We start from the raw sequence: 22,347 nt of genomic DNA, 5'->3' as shown, positions 1-22,347 counted from the left end.
GCCACTTTGCTTAGACCACTCCCTGTCTCAAATGTCACTGTTCGAGCCGCATCCAAGCACGCCCTGTCCTCCATATTAAAAAGGTCACTGTCTGCCAAGTAACAGATGATCAGATCATTAGCCTCACCCAGAATGATTCTCCTTAGCTTATATGTGAATAATTCAGATATAATTTAATCAAAGGCGGATAACAGCGTGGCACAGGGTGGGCTGTTATGCTCTGGGTTTGATTTGTGTGTGAAATGAACTCTTAAAGAGCAAGTCACATTCAATAAGTTAGGATTTTAATGAAAAGTTCATGCATTTCTGTAACTCAGCTCACAAATAAAACACATTATGTAGATAAATTACACACAGACTGAAGTTTTAAAGCTTTTGTTTCTGAATGATATATTGCATCAGACCAGTAAAAAAAACCAAAAAACTTTTTAATGCAGTAATGTGGGTCTAGTGAAAAATATGTTTCATATCTGCTTAAAGGTACTTTGAATTTGACAGACAAGCTTCACTGGAACCCTTACTCTAATTTACTGAATATGACTGTAGCGTAAACAACAAAATGCTCACATTTGTTCACAAACGTCAGCCAAGAAGTAATATTTGATGAGGTCCTGAACATTCTTCATTATTTTGACATGTCTGTCACAGGAAACCGCAATAAAATACAAAGAGCTTTGTGTCTGAGATTTGAAACAGTATAAAAAAGTTTAAGTGAGTATACTTGTAAGTCACTATTTATTATGCTCATTAATGGTTGTGGCTGCAGCATTACAAAACGCGAAAAAGTTCAAGAGGTATAAATAGATATTATAAGGAAGTGTAAATTCTACCAAAAAATTAAGATCATAAAAACAACAACAACAAAAAATTCCTTCTGCTTTATCTCATTGTTTCACTTCATTTTTGTTGTTCACATTATTGGTTGAAACAATTGCTTGTTGTTGTTTTTATTTGAATCAAAACAGATTCTGTTGAAGTAAATGAGCGAGAAAGAGAAACAAAGAGAGAGAGAAAGGAGCTTACCATCAGGGGATGTTCCCAGCAGGATTACACATCTATTAAAAGAGTTGGACTTGTTTCTCCAGGGAGAAGTGACAAAGACAGAAGAGATTGTAATGAACAGAGACATCTGAGAGTTGTGAGGTAATGTTTTATGACATTTCCCCAAAATTTTTTTTTTATTAATCTGAAGTAGCATGTAGACGTAAGAAGATGTAAAAATATGGAAATTTTGATTGTGGTCTTGAAGCATGTTAATGCTTACCCGCATTTTAAGTTATAGATATTAGTTGGACTCCTGACTGTAGGCTGTGTAAATGTTGCTCAATAGAGTTTGCTACCACAGAGTACAGAAAAATAACATAGGAACACAATTAAGCTCCTTGTCAGGTACTGCAATAACTGATTATGGTTGATGTAAGTGCAGTTTAGAAAATAAATCCCAAACTACTACAACTCTGCTGCTTTGCTTTTATTGTTGCGGTGTCTCAAAGTTACACTGAGAGCGACTCCTGCTGGTCTGGTAGGAAAAATAAAAAGAGGGCGAGTTTCTGTTACATCACAAAATGTTCTGCAGTATGAAACTTGAGCTGTTTGAAAATAAAGAGGAGGGCCAAGGGAATGAGGAAGACACAACACAAGAAGTGGTGTTGCTAGCTTACAATTGGAGCACCATGTGAGAGCGTTTAGAGGCAGTCATGTCAGGCGGTGTGGTTCGTTTTCACCTCTGCTTGTGCCACCGATTCAAAGTTCAAAGGTTGCTGTAGTTTAGTGAATAGTTGACAGGGCTGAAAACTCTCAGGTAAGCCATGCAGTCTTAATATTTATGCTGTTTATGTTTACCGTTGGCCATTTTGAGAGAGGAAAGGCAACACTTTGCTTCAGTGAAAGCCTTCATTAGATGACAGAAGCATTCTGCTATGCATGTACACCAGCATGCACTCGTGTTCATTCAGAGGAGACGGTCCAGATGCCAACAGATAAAAATATACACCTGGGCGTCCTGACGACGACACAATTATCCTTTAAATACTTTAGTGGAAGGTGGGAAAGTGGAAACATGTTCAAAAACTGTCTAGAAAAGCAAGATTAACAGCTGAGATTTTTTTTAAAAAGCATATAAGTGCTCTTAAAGTTTAATAGCTGTATTAGTCACTTACACCCAACCCCCTTCTCAGAAGTCTTTCTGAACCCCTGCAGTTTTCATTGGTGACTTTCAGACTGTGAGCCTAACTCTCAAACTTAAAAATTCCCCCAAAAATGGGAGTTTACAAAACTTTAATAAAAGGAGAAGGCAAAAGTAAAATGATAACGAGTTTTTGCTCAGTCAGGTTGCAGAAAAGCAAGGCTGAGATGGTTGCTTCACGACACTTTGAAGTAACTGCTGAAAATGCTGACAGATAAATGTCCTCAGCTATGCATTAGCACTGAACTGCACTACGGTGCCTTGCAAGTGGATTCGTACCACTTCCAATTCCTGAACTTCCACAATGTTCAATGTATCTCATTATACCAACACCAATGTGGAAGTAAAGGATAAATGGCGGCGTCTATTAAAAGTTGCACTGAAAATCAACTGTTGAACATACTGGGCCCCATTTGTTAATGAACGACCTTCTGTGTTTGGAAACTTGCAGATCATGTGTGCTGAGTTTACTTAAAGGTTTTTGTGTCATTTATTTAGTCAAATCATTAACTCACCGTCATCCAGCTAAACTTTAGCTCTTCCCAGCCCCATTTCTGGAAGGACTCCAGGCCTGCCAACACCTAACTAACATCACTATTATTGTATTGGGCCCAACAGATGGAGCGCACCTCTCTCCCACCAATACACAATGTCGCCATTTGCGGTGGAACCCACGGGAATGAGTTGACTGGGGTGTACATTGTGAGGGAAATGCAGAAACAGAAGATGGAGAAAGCGGGGTCTGTTTCTATAACCACTGTCGAGACCAATCCAAGAGCCGTGGCTGCTGGCAGACGATACACAGAGATGGATCTGAACCGCTGCTTCACAGATGTCTTGCTGAGGTAAGCCAGCTATCCACGTGAGTCCTGTGGGCTGCAAATTTGAGAAGTCTGTGTTGTGTCGACTGCTTAAATCGCTACTCTGCTCCAAGTTCCCCCACAACAGAGTCAACCCCGTATGAGGTGAGGCGAGCCCAGGAACTGAACGCTCAGCTGGGGCCCAAAGGAAGCGCAGAGGCTGTTGACCTGCTCATAGATCTGCACAACACCACTTCCAACATGGGCCTGTGCTTCATCTTCTACTCAATAGACTGGATCACTCTGCACATTTACAAGTACATAGAGGTATGAACTCAGACACACTGCCTCACAGCTTCCTAATCTAAATGGTAAGAATTTAACAGACCGCGTGTCTACTGTAACCCTAACTCTTTATGATGGCTATAACTAATACATGAAGAAAAAAAAATAGGCTAGCCTGTCTGTAATCCATTAGATTTTATCTTTTAAAGCTAGTTATTGACTCACTATATCATACTAAAATCATGGAAGATAGTTTTTGGAGCCACTGCAGGATGTATGTTAGGTTTTTAATCTGTAAATATCATTTTTTCAGAATAACTTGAGCTCTGTGCCTGTGAGAGCGATCCAGCTGGACATTCCCAGCTCCGAAGCTTATTCCCTGGAGTCAGTGGGCAAACATGGCTTTGGTAGCTATGTCAATGTTCATTATGTGAAAGATTATCTTCATTAAGCTGGATTTCTGAGACAAACATTGCTTTGTTGCAGCGATAGAAGTTGGCCCGCAACCCAACGGTGTGCTCAGAGCTGATATCTTCAACGTGGTGAAAGAAGCATTGGATCTCACATTACAGTGGCTTCAGAAATTCAGTTCTGGTAGGAAGCAATGCAGGCTGCTTTCTTTCTTTTTTTTGGTTCAGCAGATCATCTCTACAAAAAAGTCCTAAATCCTGCTCTTATTTTTGATTGTGTTAGATTAATTAGACACATTACTCAGTGATTTATTTTCCTCTGCCAACAGGGCACAGTTTTGAGGGCGGCACAGTGGAAGCATACACTTTTGTTAAAAGTGTTGATTACCCACGAGACTCGGCTGGTAAAGCTACTGCTGTCATCCACCAAGACCTACAGGTAAACTTTTGAGGCTTTTACATTCAACAATTGACCTTTGAACTTAATAAAAAACTGAGGCTCTTCAGAAAACCAGTGAAGTGAAAACATGCATGTAAATTTTTCTCTTCTTTTAGGATAATGACTTTAAGCTTCTGCGATCAGGGGATCCCGTCTTCCAGACATTTTCTGGGGATATTTTGAAGTACGAGGGAGAAGACCTCTACCCTTTCTTTGTGAATGAATGCGCCTACTACGAGAAGAAGATTGCTTTCCATTTAGCTCAGAGAAAAACGTACAGCTTTCCACACATAAGCGTGAAAAATGACTGAGGGAAGACAAAGATAGCATGAATGTTTCAATCACCTTAAGAAAAAAAACACAATGGAATGAAAGATGGAAGTCAGGAATTTGAGTTCATCTGTAACACCTGATAAAGTGCCTTGCAAAACTAAAAATATTTATAGCCTTTAAATCTTTTCACATTTTATCTTGTGATAAATTTCTTTTTTTTTTATTTATTCTGGTCTTACATGATAGACTTGCACAATGAAGTGCAAGGAAAATAATGCATCAATATTAAAATTTCTACTTTAATTAAAAATCAAAGTAGTGTGGTGTGCACTTTTATTCAGCCCACCTGAATCTGTATTTTGTCAAACCACCATTTGTCATGGCAGGAGCAGGTATCCTGAGCTGCCTTTAGGGGTGAGCAATGTAATGTACATTTTATTAGATTTTCTAGTATTTATTGCAATAACAAATTATTTACCATTATTAATTATGAAATGACAGAAAAGTCCCTGCCTGTAAAATAGGATCTGAACCTTTTTTTTTCCCACTCTTTCAATATTGCATTATCATCCATTGTGCCCAAACAAAATAAATGGAAGCATTACTTGTATATTTCTGATTATCTTCTTAGAAGCATGTTGAAAATTGTCTTCACACATAAATGAAAAATATATACATCAACACATTCCACGACTTAATTTACAGTAATGTGCTTTATTGTAAAGCATGGAGTTTTAGTAGTAGTATTCTGCTCTAAATGGTCAGAAAGGAAGCACATCTGCACATAAATTCAAAGTTATCCAAATTTATTCAGATATTTTCCATTTGCAAAAAGTAAAGCACCATCTCTGCATTTAAATTTTAAGCTAAGGAAAACTGACAAAATTCCAATAAAAGTAACCAATTGTCAAATTTATTTCACACAGCAACAATACAGTATTGTGATTCAGAAGATGAAAAATTTTTCAAGAAGTCTCAATACGTATAACTCGACATTCTGACAGGAAACACTTCAGTTAAAGATGTCAGTTCAAAACAAAGTCACAATTTATTTTCTGACACCAGAGTGAAATGACAAATTCTTGCTTATTTGAAAATGTAACATACTTAAAACACCTGCGATCAATGTGAATTATCAACAAAATGTTTCATACAGTTATTTTGCGCATTTCATTCTAAATTTGCCTAGTTTTTTGTTTTCTCAAATTATCTTGTGAAAAAAACCTAAAAACGTGAGGATTCTGTGTTAATGTGCTCACAAGTGAATATACTCAGATTGTCAGATAATTTCATGTTTTTGACCAGATTATCAGATAATTTCATGTCCTGAACTCTTTTTTTTTTCTTCTTTCAAATCTTACCTGACCAATTGAATAAAAGCCAGATCCTAACACTGCCCCCTCGTGGTAGACACAGGGCATGACTGGGGCAACAACTTGGCAACAATAACCCTGATTTATGTCCTTCACTCTGTCACAGAACAAATAAGTCATCAGATGGAAAACAAGAAAAGATTCAGCTGGGGAACTGGAGCCTATTTTCTTATTTTTCCGATAGTGATTCCCTTCCCTTTAAAGTTGTAAATAACTTTAAAGGAAATAACATAATATTTGTATACCATGTGAGGACAATTTAAGCTTGCTTGCTTGATTTCAAAACTGAGCTTTCAGTTTTGAAATTGTGCTGTTTTCTAAACACTTTCTTTCTCCAAAAATACAAATGGATATGTTTTGAGTCAACGTTAATCTTTTTCTTTGTTTTGCCTGATGAAGGCAAATGTATTTCTGAAAAAAAAAAATCATGTTGGTTGAAGAAATCAGAATCTGTCACTGTGCAAATCAGTGAAATAATTAGCCAAATAAAACAATTACTGGAGTTGTTCACTCTGCTACTTTGTATTGCAAAAGTATTATTACCCTCAAACCTTTCACATTTTGTGAGGTTACAAACACAAACTTCCAGTCAAGAGCTAAGATGGATTGAATTAAATACAGGGTCTTTCTGGGTGAAATCCCGTTAGAGGCTGCAAAAGATTTTAAATTGGAGCAGAGCTACAACTTCCAGCATGACAACCAGCCTAAACATACGGCCAGGAACAAAACTGAATGGAAATGGACTAGTCAAAGTTCAAAACTAAACTCATGTGAAGAAAAGACAAAAATGGCTCTTCCTAGACATATCTAATCAGAGCTTAGCGTTTTCCAAAAATAGAATTGGCAAAATCTCGTAGATTTTTAAGGCTGGAACAGAGATACCCCCAAAAGAATTGCAGCACCGACCAGAAAGCTGAGGTGCTTATGTAAAAACATTTTGTCAATTTTCTTTCAGCTTTCCATTTATGCACTGGTGTTGGTCCAAAAATAGTGAGTTCTGTGATTGTAAGGAGGCTGAATGTGCAAACTCAAGGGTGTAGATACTTTTGCAAGAGATCTTACATCGAGGATGTGTCCTTTTCTGAGTTTATGGCTAGGCAAACTGTGAAGATAAATTGCAAAATTTGACAAACTCCAATAAAACCAACATTGAACAACTGAGAAAGCAACTGTTTAGACAGCTTTTAACATTTAAATGGCAGTAGTAGTAACTGAATTTCCTGGACGCATTTAATAGATTCAGCTTGTTACAAAAACAACACAATAACATTGGTAATTACGCTGCATCGGTACACACGAGATTCATCAATATCAATGACAGCAGAAGGTGAGTGGTTCCACTTTTAGACTGTGGCATTTTATGACATTTAGTCATTTTACCACAAACCAAAATAATAAAAAAAATACCACAGATGATGGAAAGGTCAACCCAAATGACATGCAAAGCCTTGATATTTAAAAATGATGTAAAAACAAGACAAAAAGTTAAATAAAGGTGCACCAGACTGTTTTCAGTAACAGAAACAACTAGATTGATTTGGACCATAAAAGTCCACATCTAAAAGTCAGATAGTGCAAGTTTACACAGTTGCATCCCAGTTAAGGACAATATGGTGAGCAGCTGAAAAAGGATTGGCAACAAAAAGAAGGCAAATGGCAAAATAAAAAAAAACCCAGCAGAAACAAATATAGCACAACAACCTAGAAGCTAAAAATATGCAACATCAAGATGATGCACAACTCAGTAACGGGGAAAAAAAAAAAAGGCAAAGGTGATATAAAGCCACACGAAATGATTCAATGTGTTTATGAGTACGTATGGATTGGCTGCAGCTGACGCTTCAACCTGTGATACCCTGAACTATTTCTGCATTGCAAGACTGCTACAGTGGAAGTGAGAAGCTACGACCTGAAGATTTTCTTGAACAGCAACCACAAATTGTTGGAAGGAAGGTTGTAGACCTACTTGGTTATCGTAAAATATACCATCCCTGTCTCTTTATGCAACCCTATATGCGGTTATGCGGGTGTAGTGTTTGCGGTGACTTCTGGCCGCCCACAGGAACAGAGCGGCGGCCATCATCTGCAGGGGGAAGGAGATGAGGGCCAGGTAGAGAGACCACCCCATTGACCCGACGATACCTCCCGGTTTTCTGTATTTGCCGTTGAGCAGATCAACGCTGATCCGAAAACAGCAGACGGTTCCCAAAGAGCAGAGGCCTGATAACAGGACGAGACAACAGCCGAGCAGAAGGATGAGAAACAAAGATGCCGTTGATTACCATCATTAGTCTTCAGCTTGTCACAGGGCTTAAAGTAAAAACAATATCCTGAAGCTGAAACTTTGTTTTGTGGTGGTGATAAGAATGAAACCATAACACATTGTTTTACGCCTACTAGAAATGGCCTTTGAAAAGTGTAAAGAACTGCTTAATAACAGCACAACAAAAAAGAAAACTTCACGTATCGATGCCCTCAATGAGGCTCCAAAGTGTTTGGGCTCAAAGCAAAAAAAAAAAAGGAAGCATCTGGGCAGCTTCATAGTAAATAAATAAATAAATCAAAAAGACTCAACATCACATTCGACAAACAATTTACAAGAAATTTTAAAAGGTCAATATTACAATCTAAAGAAAGACGTTACGCAGAACTGGTTTGAGAATTTTCTGGTTTTTCTGCTTCTTTAAATGTTCTGGGTTATAAACAAAGTCCTGTAAGCGATACAAATCACTTATTTCCACATTTTGGCAGGATTTGAGAAAACTACAACGGATGCTGTGCTCGAGGCTGTGTGTGCAGCAGGGAAAGGTCTGGTTGATCCAGTAGTTTTGGTCGGTGCAGAGCAGAAGTCTGCAACTTTACATCAAAAAGAGCAGTTTCTGCTCTTAGGCCAGTCAAATAAAACTCACTTAAAGTCGCAACTGTGTTTTTTGGAAAAAAACAACAAAAAAAAACAGCTTAGGTAGATAAAAGTCTACTCAAATAAATTTGGTGTCATTTCAAAGAAACAATTTTCTTAAATTCTTATAATTTAAAATATAGAGGAATATAACGTTTTGCAGAGAGAGGACAGATCATTTTTCTGTAGGATGAAAAATATTGTAAAAAAAAACAAACAAAAAAAACCAGATTAAATTCTAATGAAAAGAAAAGTAGAACTAAAAACATGTTAGTGACACTTTCAGTGTAATTCTTTGTGGACATTCAACACCAATATTGCAAGAAAAAAAAAACCAGACAAAACCTGCATTTATAAGATCTTAGATTAAATGCTACAGAAGTTTGGAGAGTTACAAAATGATCCATCTCAACATTAAGATAAAAATACAGCATTTTAACAAAAAAGTACACCTGAGGATCAACAGTATAAGGACGCATTTCTCTCACCTGCGATAAAATGGAACAATCCCACAACCAGGGTTGGCGTGAAGCTGCGGCACAGGCAGGCACAGACCCCAACCAGACCACTGAGAAACACCAGAGACAAAGACACCAGAGGCAGCAGAAACTGGCACCTCCACAGATCTGAATAAAAAGACAAGGATTCACAATTCGGAGGTTTGTAAAATTAAACCAACCACTGAAAACAGTTTGGAGGACAAATCAACTACTGCAACATACATTTTTTAAAAAGTTTTTTTTTTATCTTTTGAGGTAGGGTTGGGTATAAAATTAAAACTCCAACACAATGAGTCACTCGAGAGAGGAAGAAAGGTGAACAAAAATATTTTGATTAAAAAAATATGTACATGACGTTTTGAAATTTGTCTCCGTTTGGGATTTGCACTCACATGTTCTGAGCAGATCCTCCTCGCTCTCGTTCTGTTTGACCTTTGTACTGAACTGCTGAGGAAGGGTGAAGCTCATACAGAGGGTCTCCGTCTTAGGATCTAAAGTGAAGGGAAGAGGGCAAAGATCTACCCAAGCATCCGAGATCAACACATAAAGCAGGTTGGAAACACAGGGCTGGAGAACAGGATGAGACAGAAAGCCTGACTTACGCAGACATTTCTTACAGATCAATAATACACAAATTCTCCAAACTTTTAACAGATGAAAGCAAACCCAACATATCCATTTCCAAACACTGAGATGCAGTTCTGTCCTTCAACCTAAGCTCTCACTGAGGAAGGAGTCCAGAGATTATTTATCGTTTACTTTTTACCTGTCCATGGAATGGAATCCAGAATTTTTCTCACTTATTCTTGTCGGTGCAGAGTCCCGTGGCAGCCCCTCCTTTTTTGCCTGTATGGCTACCCTACCGTGTAAAAGAAGCCCACCTACTTTTCATAACCCTCCATTGTTCGAAGTGGAGCCGTGTGCTCCAACGTCAGGTGAAATTAGTACATTATTGATCAAACTCAAAGGATTATTTGAAGATTAAAAGCACACAAGATAACCTGCAAGTTGAGAATGAGCCATAGAATTAGGAAAATTGTTTTAAATTGCAAAGATGGAGAGGTTTGCGATTGCTCTGAGAGTCAGATTAAATATACAAACTGCAAAATGTGGCATATTGTAAACTACCTGTACATCCACTTTGATGAGTGCAATTTCTCTGCTGTGTTGTGTTGGCACTTTCATTGCCTGTCTGAAGATCACCTGTTGATTAAGACACTAATTAAAATCTTGATAATCTTCTCAAGTTTGTTTAAAGATTCATTATTTTGGGTTCTTTATTTCATCCGACGTAAAAGGCAAATCCCACTATTACCAAGATAAGATCAAACTTTCAGACCACCACCGAACCTTAACATTCGTCATTGAATGCAAAGCTAAATGCACGAGATAAACAGCAACCTCAAGTTCACATTCTGAACAATCACATTCATTTCCCATTCATTTATTAGAAAATATAAAGCGAGTGAAAGAATGGGTATTTGATCAAATTTGCAAGGTCGTCACAAACAGCTGCCCTAACTCACTACACAACAAAGGATTCAGATCACACTCCTGTGAAGCTCTGATGTGGATCTTCAATGATTGGTCTAAATATCTGAAATGCACCTTCATTGTGAAATAAACCTATAAAATTGTCCTCTCTTATCAAATAATTTAACAAATTCTTCTGGTCTAATAAATAGTAACAATAGAATGTCTACATCTAATATCTTCTAGCTTTACACGAATCTCAGGTACAATGTATGGATGGCAAAGGGTATTTTTTCTCACAATAATCTAGATTACTAGAAACTGTATTTCCTTCAGGTTTTTATAGGATAGTCCAGGGTTTTCTACACTAAAGGAAGTGAAAACTCCAGAGCATGATGCTGCCACTACGATCTCCCATAGTGAGCCTGGAGTGAATTGTATGTGTGGTTTCATCAGATCATGGTACAAAGTTACACTTTTTTATCTATTATGTTTTCAATCTGTTTGTTGTTCAATTTAACTATGCAAGTTATCTTCCACAGTAAATTAAATAAAAAGACTTAGGTCAATTTTTGTTAATATCTAGAAGCAGGCACGTGTTAATGTTTTTAGATCGATTCTAGCTCGGCCATCTTAAAAAGCAGGTAAGAAAACATCTTGCTGGAACACTGCTTCTTTTCAAAAAAGCTGCATTTCTTTTAGTTTTCTAATTATTTGTGTAAAAGGTTAAAGTGAAAAGCAGTTCAGAGGTGTTAGTAGCCATATTATTCCCGGTCGTTCACACGCATAGCGACTGGATTCCAATGGAGGAATAAATGGTCAGGAGGAGGAAGTAAACATCAGAAACTAAATTAAAAAATACATCACTTTCTAACTAACCAAAACTAGACTTTGCAGTTTAGCATTTCTGTGACTTGCTTTAGTGCAGGTTAGATACAATACCTTGTTGACAGCAATACCAGTGGCTGCAGAGAGGAACTTGGATGCACCTCCACCACAGACCCAAGGTGCCGTTCCACTTGAACAGGTGGCTGCTGTACGTCTTCTCCTCAAAGTCTCCAGTGAGGAACTCATTTTTGATCGCAGTGGTGTTGACACACTGCTTGATAGGCGGGGTGCTGTACTGAAACCAGTTCTGAGTCCCCACCGCCACAGACAGGTAGACAGTGGCCAGCAGACTGAGGACTGAGCCGATAACCAAAGCCGTGGCGTAGCGATTGTCCACCATGGTCTCACAGACAGCTCGGACTGCCTGCAAGCAGGGAGGGAAGGGAGATGTCGTTTATGACAAAGAATGGACTGTCTAGATAAATATTTTGTTGTTCAGCAACTTCAACCACAGCAGCACAACTCTGAAGTTACGGATCAGTTTTACTCTTTAAATTAGACACCTGACTGCATTTTGAATGTGGAATACCACCTCCGAGCCGCACAACTTCCAAATCCAAAACGCCGTGTTGTTAAACTTCAGCTAGATTATTTCCTTAGAATTACGCAATGTCCCTATCACACCGTATCAGGTTATTATCTAAGCCACTGACAATATAAGCAAATTAGCGTCAATCAAATTGGCCAAACGATTACCAATATCTTTTGACCAGATATCCAACAGTGCCATAGTGCTGTTGGATTACAGTACTGTGTCAAATATAAGCAGTTCTTTGTGGTATTGAACACAGATACTTCAATTTGATATATGGCTGCCAAATACATATAAAAAGGGAGGTGCAGGGGGATATGTATATACATATAATGTATATACATACATTATATGTATACGTATAATGTATTTCGTTTAATCTGTTCAGAATTCAATAGCCTAGCTGTACTTTTAAAGCTGGACTTCATGAAATGAGATGGAGAAAAACGTCATTTTTAAAGTTTTCATAAATTACAAGTTGTACTTTAATGAAGCTGTCATCAGTGCAGTATAAATTAGTCTGGATGGTTTAGAGTTCCAGCAAAACTTCTGTTTGTAGATATGGGGGAATTTTTTATTATTTTTTTCTCTATTAGAATAAGTTAATCAATTATAGTGTCATCAAGTGCTAAAGCAATTCACTACTAGTATGACCAGTCAACGAACTGATATTTTCGTATAAAAATGTTGAATCTTGGAAGTCAGTTTATTCTAGAACTAAAAGCTAACTTCAGCGTCCTGACAGCTGTATGTTGTTAGCACCTTAAGCTGGGTGTGTTTCAGTCGGTGTCCGAACCTCGGAGACTTTATTCGGTCATGTTTAAATATCACCCGAACCCTGGGACGGGGGATACTGAAAAACAAAGACAAAAACCAGCTAACTGTTTTATACCAGCAACTGTGGAGACAAGAACTTTGACATTCAATAGCTAATTTAATGGACTTGTTTCAGTTAGCAGCTACACAGAGAATAGAAACATGGCGACCTAGCTATGTTTCTAGGTCGCCAGTCACACAAAGAAAGCACCGTCATTATAATTCAACTAAGAATAATTAGTATTATTATCAAATTCATAGATAACAAAAACATGATAACTAACTAACCTAACAACGGCTTCCTCTGTTTCCTGATGCTGCTCTGGTGTTACGTCGTTGTTTTTTTTTTCTTTTCCTTTTTTTTTTTTTTAGAACTTTATTTAAATTGTTGCATTTATTACAGTGAAAAAGTATTCAATATCTAGGAAACGAACATAATATAAAGTAAGAAGACAATAAACACTGTATTCAGTAAAAATAATGTAATAATTTTATAGCCCTTTTGTTTTAGTTTGAGATTGTATATAGATACAATTTCAAATCTATTACAAGGTGTTCAAAAACTTTTTTGAATACAAAACTTTAGCAAGAAACAAAATCTTATTTGTAAGAAATATGGCAGAATCTTTGACTTTAAAATCTACTTTCTCAAAATACAGTGTGAAATCAGGTGCATTGTTAATGAAGATCAACAAATTGCTTTTTGAAAAGTTTTGTGAACTTCCCAAAAAATAAATAAAATAAACAGTCCCTGTAAAAAAGTTTACAGGAAGAACAAGAGATAACTATAGCTTTATATATATTTATGAAGGAAGTGTGTGATTGGTTAAAATTAATGACTTAATTTTGAAGAAACCTCTTTGACTTTGCAATGCTTCTCTTAAAATAATAAAAACCTTGTACTAAGAAAGTCTGCACAGCTGTACAAGTTATTTGTTGTAGCTGAAGAAATTGAATAATGCCAACTATGTCTGAAGAAATTATAGCTTGTTTTTGTGCAGAATTTTAGAGTTATTCCACATATAACACCTGTGGAAAACAGGTTATGATTAGAGACCATACTAAAATGTACCTATTGGTGGAAGATGAAAAGTTGTGGGTATTTTTAGAATACAAATTCCCCACATTGAAGGAACTACAGGCACCTTGAAAACTAAATCTGAGAGGTGGAGAAAAAGAAAATGTGGCATGTGGAACACACTGAAGTGAGAATCCCAAATAAAGAAACCAAAACTAACCTAGCCTGTCTTTAAATTTGATGCCATACATTTGCCTGCCCTAAAATGTGAATATGCATGAAAGCTAAGTTGCATTAAAATAAAGATAGATTTCAAGTTTTTATTTTGTTTTTATCATATAGGCACATCTTGTACAAATATTACAACTACTTCATAGATGACTAATTTAAAGCTATGGAGCAACTTGTTTTAGTCAAAGGACTACACATCTGAACAGACATATCCCTGATGTGGTTTTCATCTGAAAAATGAAATGTTCCCTGAATGATGAAATGCCACAGCTAACATTGCTTATAATCCCTTTGAGAGTAGACAAGAAGAGATTTTGGATACCTGCTACAACCAAGTGGTGCAAACATAGTTAGAAAAATAGTATCAGAAAACAAAATGACATTTACACAACATAGATCGTTCAAAAGAAATTCAAATGCTCTTCCATTTCACAAATCAAACATTGATTCCAGGCTCATATGTCGAGTCCTGCAGTGCAAACTGATTCCTTTAGTGCAATAGAGAGTTCCCTTATTGTCACAGGAAATCCTCTTTAGTAAACAGTCTCCTGCGCAGTTTGGGTTGAGAGAGGACTGTTGCATTGAGGATGGGGGTGTTTGTAAACTCAATTGTGCATGGCAGGGAGCTGCATGGATCTGCTTCCAGCTCCAGGACGGTCACATTGTTGGGTGCTGCTGTGCTCAGGATGCTGGCAGGCACAAAAAGTGTCACCTGAGGGCCTCGAGCGGGCCAGTAACGCCCCAAATTAAAACCGTTAATCCAGATCTGCCCCTAAGGAAACAAATAAATATTTAGTTTGTACTGAACTTTAGCCAAAGGTGCCTTGCAGATATTACGCTTGGAGTGTAAAAGTTTTACTGGCGATATAGACTAAACAATAATAAAACATTTAATATCTGAAATTATTTGTAGAAGGGTAGTGACAGCTCATGTTCTTATTGCTTAAATAAATAAAAATCTACTTTCAAAATTTAATTAAACTCACATGTTGAATATCTATACATGTGTAGTTGACAAAGCTTAAAAGCTAAATGCTTATTTTAGGGTCTCTCACCTTCTTCCAGCCTGGCAGCTTGACATAAGTGTCTTGAGGGAGGTCCGGAATACCGTCAGGAATGATGAAGCTTCCGTTATAGAAAGCGGGAAGCGAAAGAGTCGCAGGCTGACCTGGGTCTCTTTGTGTGGGGGATTGTTCTCCCAGGAGGCCCTGTCTGACCGCCTCGTCGATGCTAAGACTGTACATGGTCCAGCCGGTAAGGGGGCTTTGTCCCAGATTAAGATTGGAGACCAGGCCCTTTATTGAGAAAACGACAAATGATTAAAACAAACAACAAATCTGACAGCACATTAGACCTTGAGGCCTCAGTAACATATTTCTAAAGCCGAAAAAACAAACAAACAAACAAACAAACAAAAAGAAACCTTGAAGTCATTGATGTCTTTTCCATAGTTGATTCGGCCCATGTTTTCCACCAGGATGTCCACCTGACTTCCAGCATTTCCCGTCACATTCACACTCAAGACCTTGTTCCTTTCCAGAACCCCTACTGCCACCTTAGAAAAAAAGTATGTTTATATTAGTACAATTATCACAAAACCTGAGAAAAAAAAGGACATTTTGAAATTGAAAATTGTATTTACTGTTTCTGTCCTGAAGTGCTGTTGACTGGAGGTAGACTGAATCCCTTAGTCTATTGTTTGTTAATTTTGATTCCTCATACTTTGTCATTTCATGTACTCAGAGGCAAAATGCACTGAAAAAGCTGGTCTCTAATGTAACAGGCCAATTAATGTACCGCTGTCTCTTTCTGTGTTTTTGTTAATTAAAAATGTTGTGATCTTCATTGAAGTTCTGCATCTACTGTAGTTCTTTCATACTCATTAGCTACAATTCACAGCTTTTGCACAGAGGATCTGATGATGAATAATGCGACTCACCCCGTCCACTGACACATACGCTCTATCATGGACCCCATTCAGAGGCGATGACAGAGGGGTGGGTTGGCTGCAATTAACAGGCAGAGTCGTTCTGTACAGAACAAAGCCAAAGCTCTGGAGAGGTAAAAAAAAAAAAAGACAATACAGGGAGAAAAAAAAGTTAAAAAACAAAAATGGAACTACTGTGGTGAGAAAAGACTGGAGGATACCTGATTTAAGTCAGTGAACGTCTGAGGATAGGTGCTTTTAACTGGACCTGAGAATGACAGCGTTTCTACGGCACTTAATACCGTCTGGAGCTGCAGGAGACAAAACAAGCAAGTCAACGCTAGTTTGGTGCAAAGTCAGAAAAGATGGTCACGAATCAGAAGCCTGTAAGTGATTACATCAAACACAGCCATCTGAATGCTTACCTTCTGCATTTTAACAGAACCGTACGCATACTTTGGTGTTGTTGGTGGAATCGGTCCCTCCGGTACCTTGCTGTACTATTTTAAGAAGACAAAGATGTTCTCAATGACACAAAAGAAAAAAAAAATATCTAAAACAATGCTTAAATATTCAGGTTCATACCATTCTGATAACGTCTCTGATGGCAAAGTATTTCTCTGTGAGATCTCCTGCCTCTGACAGAGGGGCGTCATAGTCGTAGCTCGTGGGCTGTGCAGCATATGGAGAGTTTGCACCTGAGAGCATTAAAACACACCATTAGTGTCTTAGGAAAGATGCAGGAAAGCTGCATTATGCTAACATCACACTCACCATTCCAGTAGCCAAAGTTTGACCCGCCTATGAACATGTACCTTCAGGGAAGGAACAAAAAAATATGTTTGTACTTAAAATATTGACTTTAGATTATTTCTTTTTAGAATCATTTACAAAGCCGTAACATTATGATCACATTTTAATGATGTAATGATAAACTTTCTTCATAGAAGGTCTGTCTAACCACGACTGACTCCAATGACTTCAATAAATCACGTGACATACATACATATGTACATGTGTGGACGTTTGTGTTCAAATTGGACCTATTTTTGGTCATTATGTGTTCCGTTTTGATTGTAATGTGGTTGACAAAATCTGCTTGTTGTTTGCTACAATTGTGCTAACCAGAAAACTGCTGATTTTGATCCATTTAGTTCAGGTTTAAGTCTTTTATCAAAGTGTGAAACTTTTCCACTTTTTCCATGTATGGCTACATCTTAGGCAATTGACAAGTTTTATCAGGAAAATACGTAAAACTGCCATACTATTGATGAAAATTACAACTATAAGCCCGGCCTTTCTTGCCTCTTTTCTTTCTGTAGCACATTGTTCCCAACTGTCTTTGTGAGCTTCAGCATCTGAGTAACTAAAAACAGATGTGAGGTGTGAAAATTAAGGTCAGTCCATTCAAATAATCAAAACTTTTTACCAATGTACAGAAAGTGAATGCATGAAACCTGACATATGATAGTCAATCAAATGTTGTGCACTAAAAGTCCTTTGTGAAAGAAATACTGCACACGCTGACATTGCGATGACATGTGCATCATAATATCTGGTAAGATATTATGATGATAAGAATTCTTATCAATTCTTTGATAAGAATTATCCATCCTTTAAACAATTCTTTTGATTGTTTTTAAATTTTAGATATTTGAACAATCATTGATTGCTTCTTCTATACAATCTCATATTTTAAGGCTTCAATGCCTATCAGCAGCCAAATTTGACAAGAGGAAAAGTTACACGACTTCTGCCAGCAGGTGGCACAAGCAACATCAGAGTCACAGACTGCTTCTCTAAACTAATCACTGGTAACTTCTGCTCACTTACAGGTTAACGTTTGCTTCTACAGCCAGCATCTGGCTGAGGGACTTGGCCACTACGGCGGACGACACGACAGAGTGACGGGATCCCCAGTGGTCCAGCCATCCAGTGTAAAACTCAGAGTTCACCTGTGAAACAAAGAAACAGGAGTATTTTCACTTTGCCATGCGGGTAACTGTAGCAACATGCGCAGGGTAAGGGCGAGACGCTTACCAAAGGCCCATAAGGTTCAGCATGTCGCTGTGCCGCAAAGGCAGCAGTTATATTTGCACCTAGCAGAGAGACGAGGCATAGAATTGCAAAGTGTCTTTGTGGAACTTCCCCATTACTTCTGACTAAGTTAAAACGTGACAATGAGTCGGCATAGACACACAAATAAGAAAACAAACCTAAATGAAGGAATCTCATGATAACACAAACCAGCTTCTGTCACATAATTCCATCTGAAAAGTGTGTCATTCCACAGAAAAAGAATATTCACTGTAACATGCAGAGTCGCTAAGCTTACCGGGACCGAAGTCTACGGTGGCATAGAGGCCTTGTATTGAGCCACACTTCAGGTAATTCACCCCGGCACCATCTGTGGTGAACAGCACCACCTCGTCTCCCAGTTGAGCTCTGAACAGTTTGGTTAGATGACGCATGTAGTCGTAGTCACAGGTAAAGTAGCTGCCATATTCATTCTCCACCTGATGATAAAGGTTGTGTGTCAATATTTTTCTTTTCTTATGAGACTAAATCTTGTTTGAATGGATGATTTCTATCTCCTTACATGGATTGACAACCTGGTCAATTAAATCAAAAAGTAAAAACATCCATCATCCAGATCCCCTCCTGCACCCTCTTCAGCTCATCCATACAATCCGATGGCCTTTGATGAAGGTTAATTATGTGTCTGTTGAACCATTTCTGTTTTTTCTTGGTTTTTAGTCATGTAATTATTGTTTAAGACCCAATGATTATCCATTTTAAATTCATAAGTTCAATGCTTTTCCACACATTAATCCTCTGTTTCCTGCCTAACCAACATGGATTGTTTTTTTTTGCTTTGTTTTTGTTTTCATAAAAGCTCAGATTAAAGATCAATACATACTCCATAAGAACAAGGAAGTCTGTTTTCTCCCAGAGCTACAGTTACAAAAGTATGTCAATCTGGTATTGCAGCTGTGTTTTGGCAGCTTATCACTTTCAATAAGCAGTGGCCAAACGATCCATGAGAAACTTCAATAGGTATACGTGCTAAAAATTCTCCATTGACTTTTATTTACCATTTATTTGTTTACCAAGGCGGACTAGTGGCTTTGAAGTGGGCTGTAAAATGAAAACTAGTCAGGTACGAGCATGAGAAACAAATTGAGACATCCACGCTCACCTGCACAGTGATGATGGGACCCCCATTCTGGTAGAGGTAAGGCTTCATCATGGGTAGCAGCTTCCCCATCCATTTGTCCACAGCTGCAATGTAATCTGGAATGGACACAAATTACAGCATTGTGCTTTCATGCAGTGGGACACCACATGCATTTCTGACTAGATGAGTGTTTGCTGCTCACCAGGGTCAGACGATCGCAGCACAATGTTTTTCTTATTGAGAAGCCATGCAGGCAGACCCCCCTAATTGGCAGAATAACGTTTAATAATTAGAAACACAACAAGCAAAATATTCCCACAACAGGCGTTGAGATGGCCAAGCTTTAGATTTCACACATTGTACACAGTTCATTATAGCTACGCTGCCTTGCAAAAACATCCATTTTGCTAAGACCTTTTTTTTTCCTGTATTTGATCACGTTACAACATAAAAGCCAGAGAATGACTGTAGTGAGAAGTAAACCAAACAGAAAACAACTAAAGTTAAAGAATCTTAACCACAAAATCACAGCAAATACACTGATCCAGTTTTCCAGATTTTTTGTTCAAATGGTGACATTCAGATAAAACACGAGGCTGCAGTCTACTCTGAGGTCTGCTCCTCAAACAAGTCCTTCTTATGTACATTGCCACAGCAGACACACTGTCTGGGGAGTAAATGCTATTTTCTGACAGTGTTAGAGAAGGCTTTGTGTCAGAGGACATTCTGCAAAAAGGGCAATGCAAGAGAAACTATATACTTTAGTGTTAATGTTATCTGGCTAATATAGAGTGCCACATTAACAATCCCATTTTAGCACAACTCGCTAGATCACAGCACTTACTTGAACTCAAAGGAAGCCTTTGAAAAAATGAGATTAAATGTCCCGTTTCAATTCAGTTTTTGAAAGCAAACGCATTTAAAGACACATTTCCCTCACCATGTCCCACTCTCCACATATGTACGGCCCTGGACGAAGGATCACCAACAGACCGATGTCCTGAGCCAACTTAAGAAAATATTCCACATCTCTGTCTCCGCTGAAATTGTACTGGCCAGGAGTCTCTTCATGGTAGTTCCAGGGAATGTAGCTGTGAGCGTAAGAGAGTATTTATGTTCAACAATTAACTCATAAAGTGTGTTTTATCCTAAATAAATGTAAAATGACCCAAAATCAGAATGAGATTCAATAAAAAAAAGAAGAAAAAAAAGAAATTGGCACATTGTTTTTATAAAGTATAAATTTAACATGAATCTAAAATATGCTGTTGAAGTGAAAATTGTTTCTTAAATACACACAGGGAATAAATTACTCCATTTGAATACTAATAAATATTTGCTAAAAAATGTCTTAGATCTTATATGTCGAGGGGCTGCTCAGTTCACCAGATTTATATATTAAATTATATCTTACACCCAATAAATAAATAACACATTAAATAAAAAGACCCATCTTTTTTAAATAATTCTGTCACATTTGGTCTGAGGAACTTTTATTTTTACTTTTTTATAAGTGCGATAAATTCATCATGCTTCCAGGTCTGGTGAATAATATGTTCAAACAGAAATCTCCAACTCAGGCCCTCCAGGCTCAATACCCAGCATGCTTGCCAGGACTCCTAACTGTAATGACTGCTTTATCTCCTCAGGATGCCATTAAAAGCAGAAAAACTGGTTAACCCCCATTCATTTGATTCATGTGTGTGGCAGCAGAGAAAAATCTAAAACATGTTATGATATATGATCCTGCTTTTATTGACCAAAGAATTTGTTATCCATGATCAAACGTCATTATTTTAAATAAGAAGACAAACTAAAAGCAACTTTTCATCTGTTAAAAGCAAGTAGTAGTTGTGAATATGACAGTGCTTCATAAAACAATGCAACGATAATAACTCAACTGTGCAGAGTTGGCAACTTTCTTAGGAGACCACTGATGCATCACATAATTCCTGATTTTAAACGTGAGACAGGCACCGTATGTGTGTGTGTGTGTGTGTGTGTGTGTGTGTGTGTGTGTGTGTGTGTGTGTGTGTGTGTGTATGTGTGTGTGTGTGTGTGTGCGCGCGCGCGTGTGCGTGTGCGTGTGTGTGGAGGAATCATACGTCTGGATGGCGTTCAGTCCTGCCATGTACATCTTCAGCAGCCGGTCTTTCCAGTAGGCCCTGGGGATCCTGTTGTAGTGGATGCTTCCTGATATGTAACGAAATTGTTCCCCATCCTTACGGAAGCAGTTGTTTTCGTAGTCCACGCTGAATGATGGAGACGTCCCGATCTGCAGGTCAAAACACCGTTGTCTGTCACTGAACACTTACACATGCGCAGTACTTCCCATAGAGTTTCAAGTTTAAAGCTCAGAGATGACACCTCAGGTGACTGTAGGAATGTAGAAGCCAAACACCTGACTGTCAACTGAAGACACTTAAAATGTTTCAGTAAAGAATGCTGCAGATTTATCAACATGTTAAAAAATATAATCATAAAAAAAAAAAAATCTGAATTAAAGCTTTAGTCAGTCTAGACCCCTATAAATTGCAACACATTATTTACATCCATCATTTTTAACTTAAAAGATCTATAAAACATATGTAATTATTATGCATTATGAGGTCAATAAACCATGAAATCAGTTTAAACTGTAATACAAACTCAAAATAAAGTTTTAAGACTTTAGCTAGGTGCTCAGAAATACTCACAGAGTGTCCAAACATCATCAGCAGCAGCAGAAAGACGCTATTAAATCGGAGCACCGACATGATGAGTCCCTCTCACAGCTAGTGCTGGGATGTTGCTATATTAAAACTTCTTAACAAGAGCCGCAAGCACCAACAAAATCAGATATCTAGCCAAGGGTTTCCCACTGAATGTACTGAGGTGTTTTTCAATGAGCGGTATCACAAGTCGCGGAAGTAAAAATCATGTGACCGCCTAGTCCCATAAAAGAGCTGGGATGCATTCTGCCCAGTAGATGGCACTGCAGAGTGTTTTAGTACGGTGTTCGTTTTAGGATATCCTCAGGACTCAAGAAGAAAAAAAAACTTACACATTAGAACAGTGTGTAAAGTTTCAGATGTGAGGCCATAGACATAAAGCCACCAGCCCGCTGAATAAAATAAAAAG

At 37.9% G+C, this 22,347-nt stretch overlaps 3 protein-coding genes across 6 annotated transcripts; 1 reads left to right on the top strand and 2 right to left on the bottom strand.

Moving 5' to 3' along the window:
• Positions 1-985: 985 nt before the first annotated feature.
• LOC103466257 (N-acyl-aromatic-L-amino acid amidohydrolase (carboxylate-forming) B-like) lies at positions 986-5,004 on the top strand. 2 transcript variants are annotated; one of them, XM_008411736.2, is made up of 7 exons: positions 986-1,143; positions 2,804-3,030; positions 3,120-3,312; positions 3,584-3,677; positions 3,757-3,864; positions 4,010-4,119; positions 4,236-5,004. In XM_008411736.2, the coding sequence occupies exons 2-7, from the start codon at positions 2,804-2,806 to the stop codon at positions 4,428-4,430; spliced, it is 927 nt and encodes a 308-aa protein (XP_008409958.1). In that variant the 5' UTR covers positions 986-1,143; the 3' UTR covers positions 4,431-5,004. The 2 variants fall into 2 exon arrangements, with proteins under 2 accessions (XP_008409958.1, XP_008409949.1); XM_008411727.3 differs by lacking the exon at positions 986-1,143 and adding an exon at positions 1,598-1,801.
• Positions 5,005-5,283: 279 nt separating this feature from the next.
• cldnd1b (claudin domain containing 1b) lies at positions 5,284-13,258 on the bottom strand. 3 transcript variants are annotated; one of them, XM_008411755.3, is made up of 7 exons: positions 13,162-13,258; positions 12,854-12,910; positions 11,580-11,889; positions 10,293-10,367; positions 9,557-9,655; positions 9,153-9,290; positions 5,284-7,985 (listed from the first exon to the last, which is right to left on the bottom strand). In XM_008411755.3, the coding sequence occupies exons 3-7, from the start codon at positions 11,863-11,865 to the stop codon at positions 7,765-7,767; spliced, it is 819 nt and encodes a 272-aa protein (XP_008409977.1). In that variant the 5' UTR covers positions 11,866-11,889; positions 12,854-12,910; positions 13,162-13,258; the 3' UTR covers positions 5,284-7,764. The 3 variants fall into 3 exon arrangements, with proteins under 3 accessions (XP_008409977.1, XP_008409968.1, XP_081464163.1); XM_008411746.3 differs by having other exon boundaries at positions 12,820-12,910; positions 13,162-13,257; XM_081608037.1 differs by lacking the exon at positions 10,293-10,367 and having other exon boundaries at positions 12,820-12,910; positions 13,162-13,257.
• A 939-nt stretch (positions 13,259-14,197) lies between these two features.
• On the bottom strand, positions 14,198-22,327 carry glb1 (galactosidase, beta 1). Its single transcript, XM_008411775.3, has 16 exons — positions 21,924-22,327; positions 21,333-21,502; positions 20,168-20,318; positions 19,430-19,490; positions 19,249-19,343; positions 18,385-18,565; positions 18,090-18,148; positions 17,883-18,004; positions 16,824-16,864; positions 16,635-16,747; positions 16,475-16,549; positions 16,271-16,360; positions 16,062-16,175; positions 15,546-15,677; positions 15,178-15,417; positions 14,198-14,894 (listed from the first exon to the last, which is right to left on the bottom strand). The coding sequence occupies exons 1-16, from the start codon at positions 21,981-21,983 to the stop codon at positions 14,640-14,642; spliced, it is 1,959 nt and encodes a 652-aa protein (XP_008409997.1). The 5' UTR covers positions 21,984-22,327; the 3' UTR covers positions 14,198-14,639.
• Between the last annotated feature and the right edge of the window lie 20 nt (positions 22,328-22,347).

The sequence above is a fragment of the Poecilia reticulata genome, chromosome 1 (genome assembly GCF_904066995.2).
Source record: "Poecilia reticulata chromosome 1, P_reticulata-male-v2, whole genome shotgun sequence".
NCBI lineage: Eukaryota > Metazoa > Chordata > Actinopteri > Cyprinodontiformes > Poeciliidae > Poecilia > Poecilia reticulata.
The sequence above is the reverse complement of the archived record's forward strand: the minus strand, read 5'-3'. Positions and strand labels throughout refer to the sequence as shown.

Coding starts and splice junctions, on each gene's coding strand:
- glb1 (XM_008411775.3), bottom strand. CDS start 21,983: ATGTCGGTGCTCCGATTTAATAGCGTCTTTCTGCTGCTGCTGATGATG. Junction 21,503..21,923: donor TGATGATGTTTGGACACTCT/GTGAGTATTTCT, acceptor TTTGACCTGCAG/ATCGGGACGTCTCCATCATT. Junction 16,550..16,634: donor TCAGAGACGTTATCAGAATG/GTATGAACCTGA, acceptor TTCTTAAAATAG/TACAGCAAGGTACCGGAGGG.
- LOC103466257 (XM_008411736.2), top strand. CDS start 2,804: ATGGAGCGCACCTCTCTCCCACCAATACACAATGTCGCCATTTGCGGT. Junction 3,031..3,119: donor TTCACAGATGTCTTGCTGAG/GTAAGCCAGCTA, acceptor CTCTGCTCCAAG/TTCCCCCACAACAGAGTCAA. Junction 4,120..4,235: donor TCATCCACCAAGACCTACAG/GTAAACTTTTGA, acceptor CTCTTCTTTTAG/GATAATGACTTTAAGCTTCT.
- cldnd1b (XM_008411755.3), bottom strand. CDS start 11,865: ATGGTGGACAATCGCTACGCCACGGCTTTGGTTATCGGCTCAGTCCTC. Junction 9,656..10,292: donor TCATCAAAGTGGATGTACAG/GTAGTTTACAAT, acceptor CCTTCACTTTAG/ATCCTAAGACGGAGACCCTC. Junction 7,986..9,152: donor ATTGTTCCATTTTATCGCAG/GTGAGAGAAATG, acceptor TCCTGTTATCAG/GCCTCTGCTCTTTGGGAACC.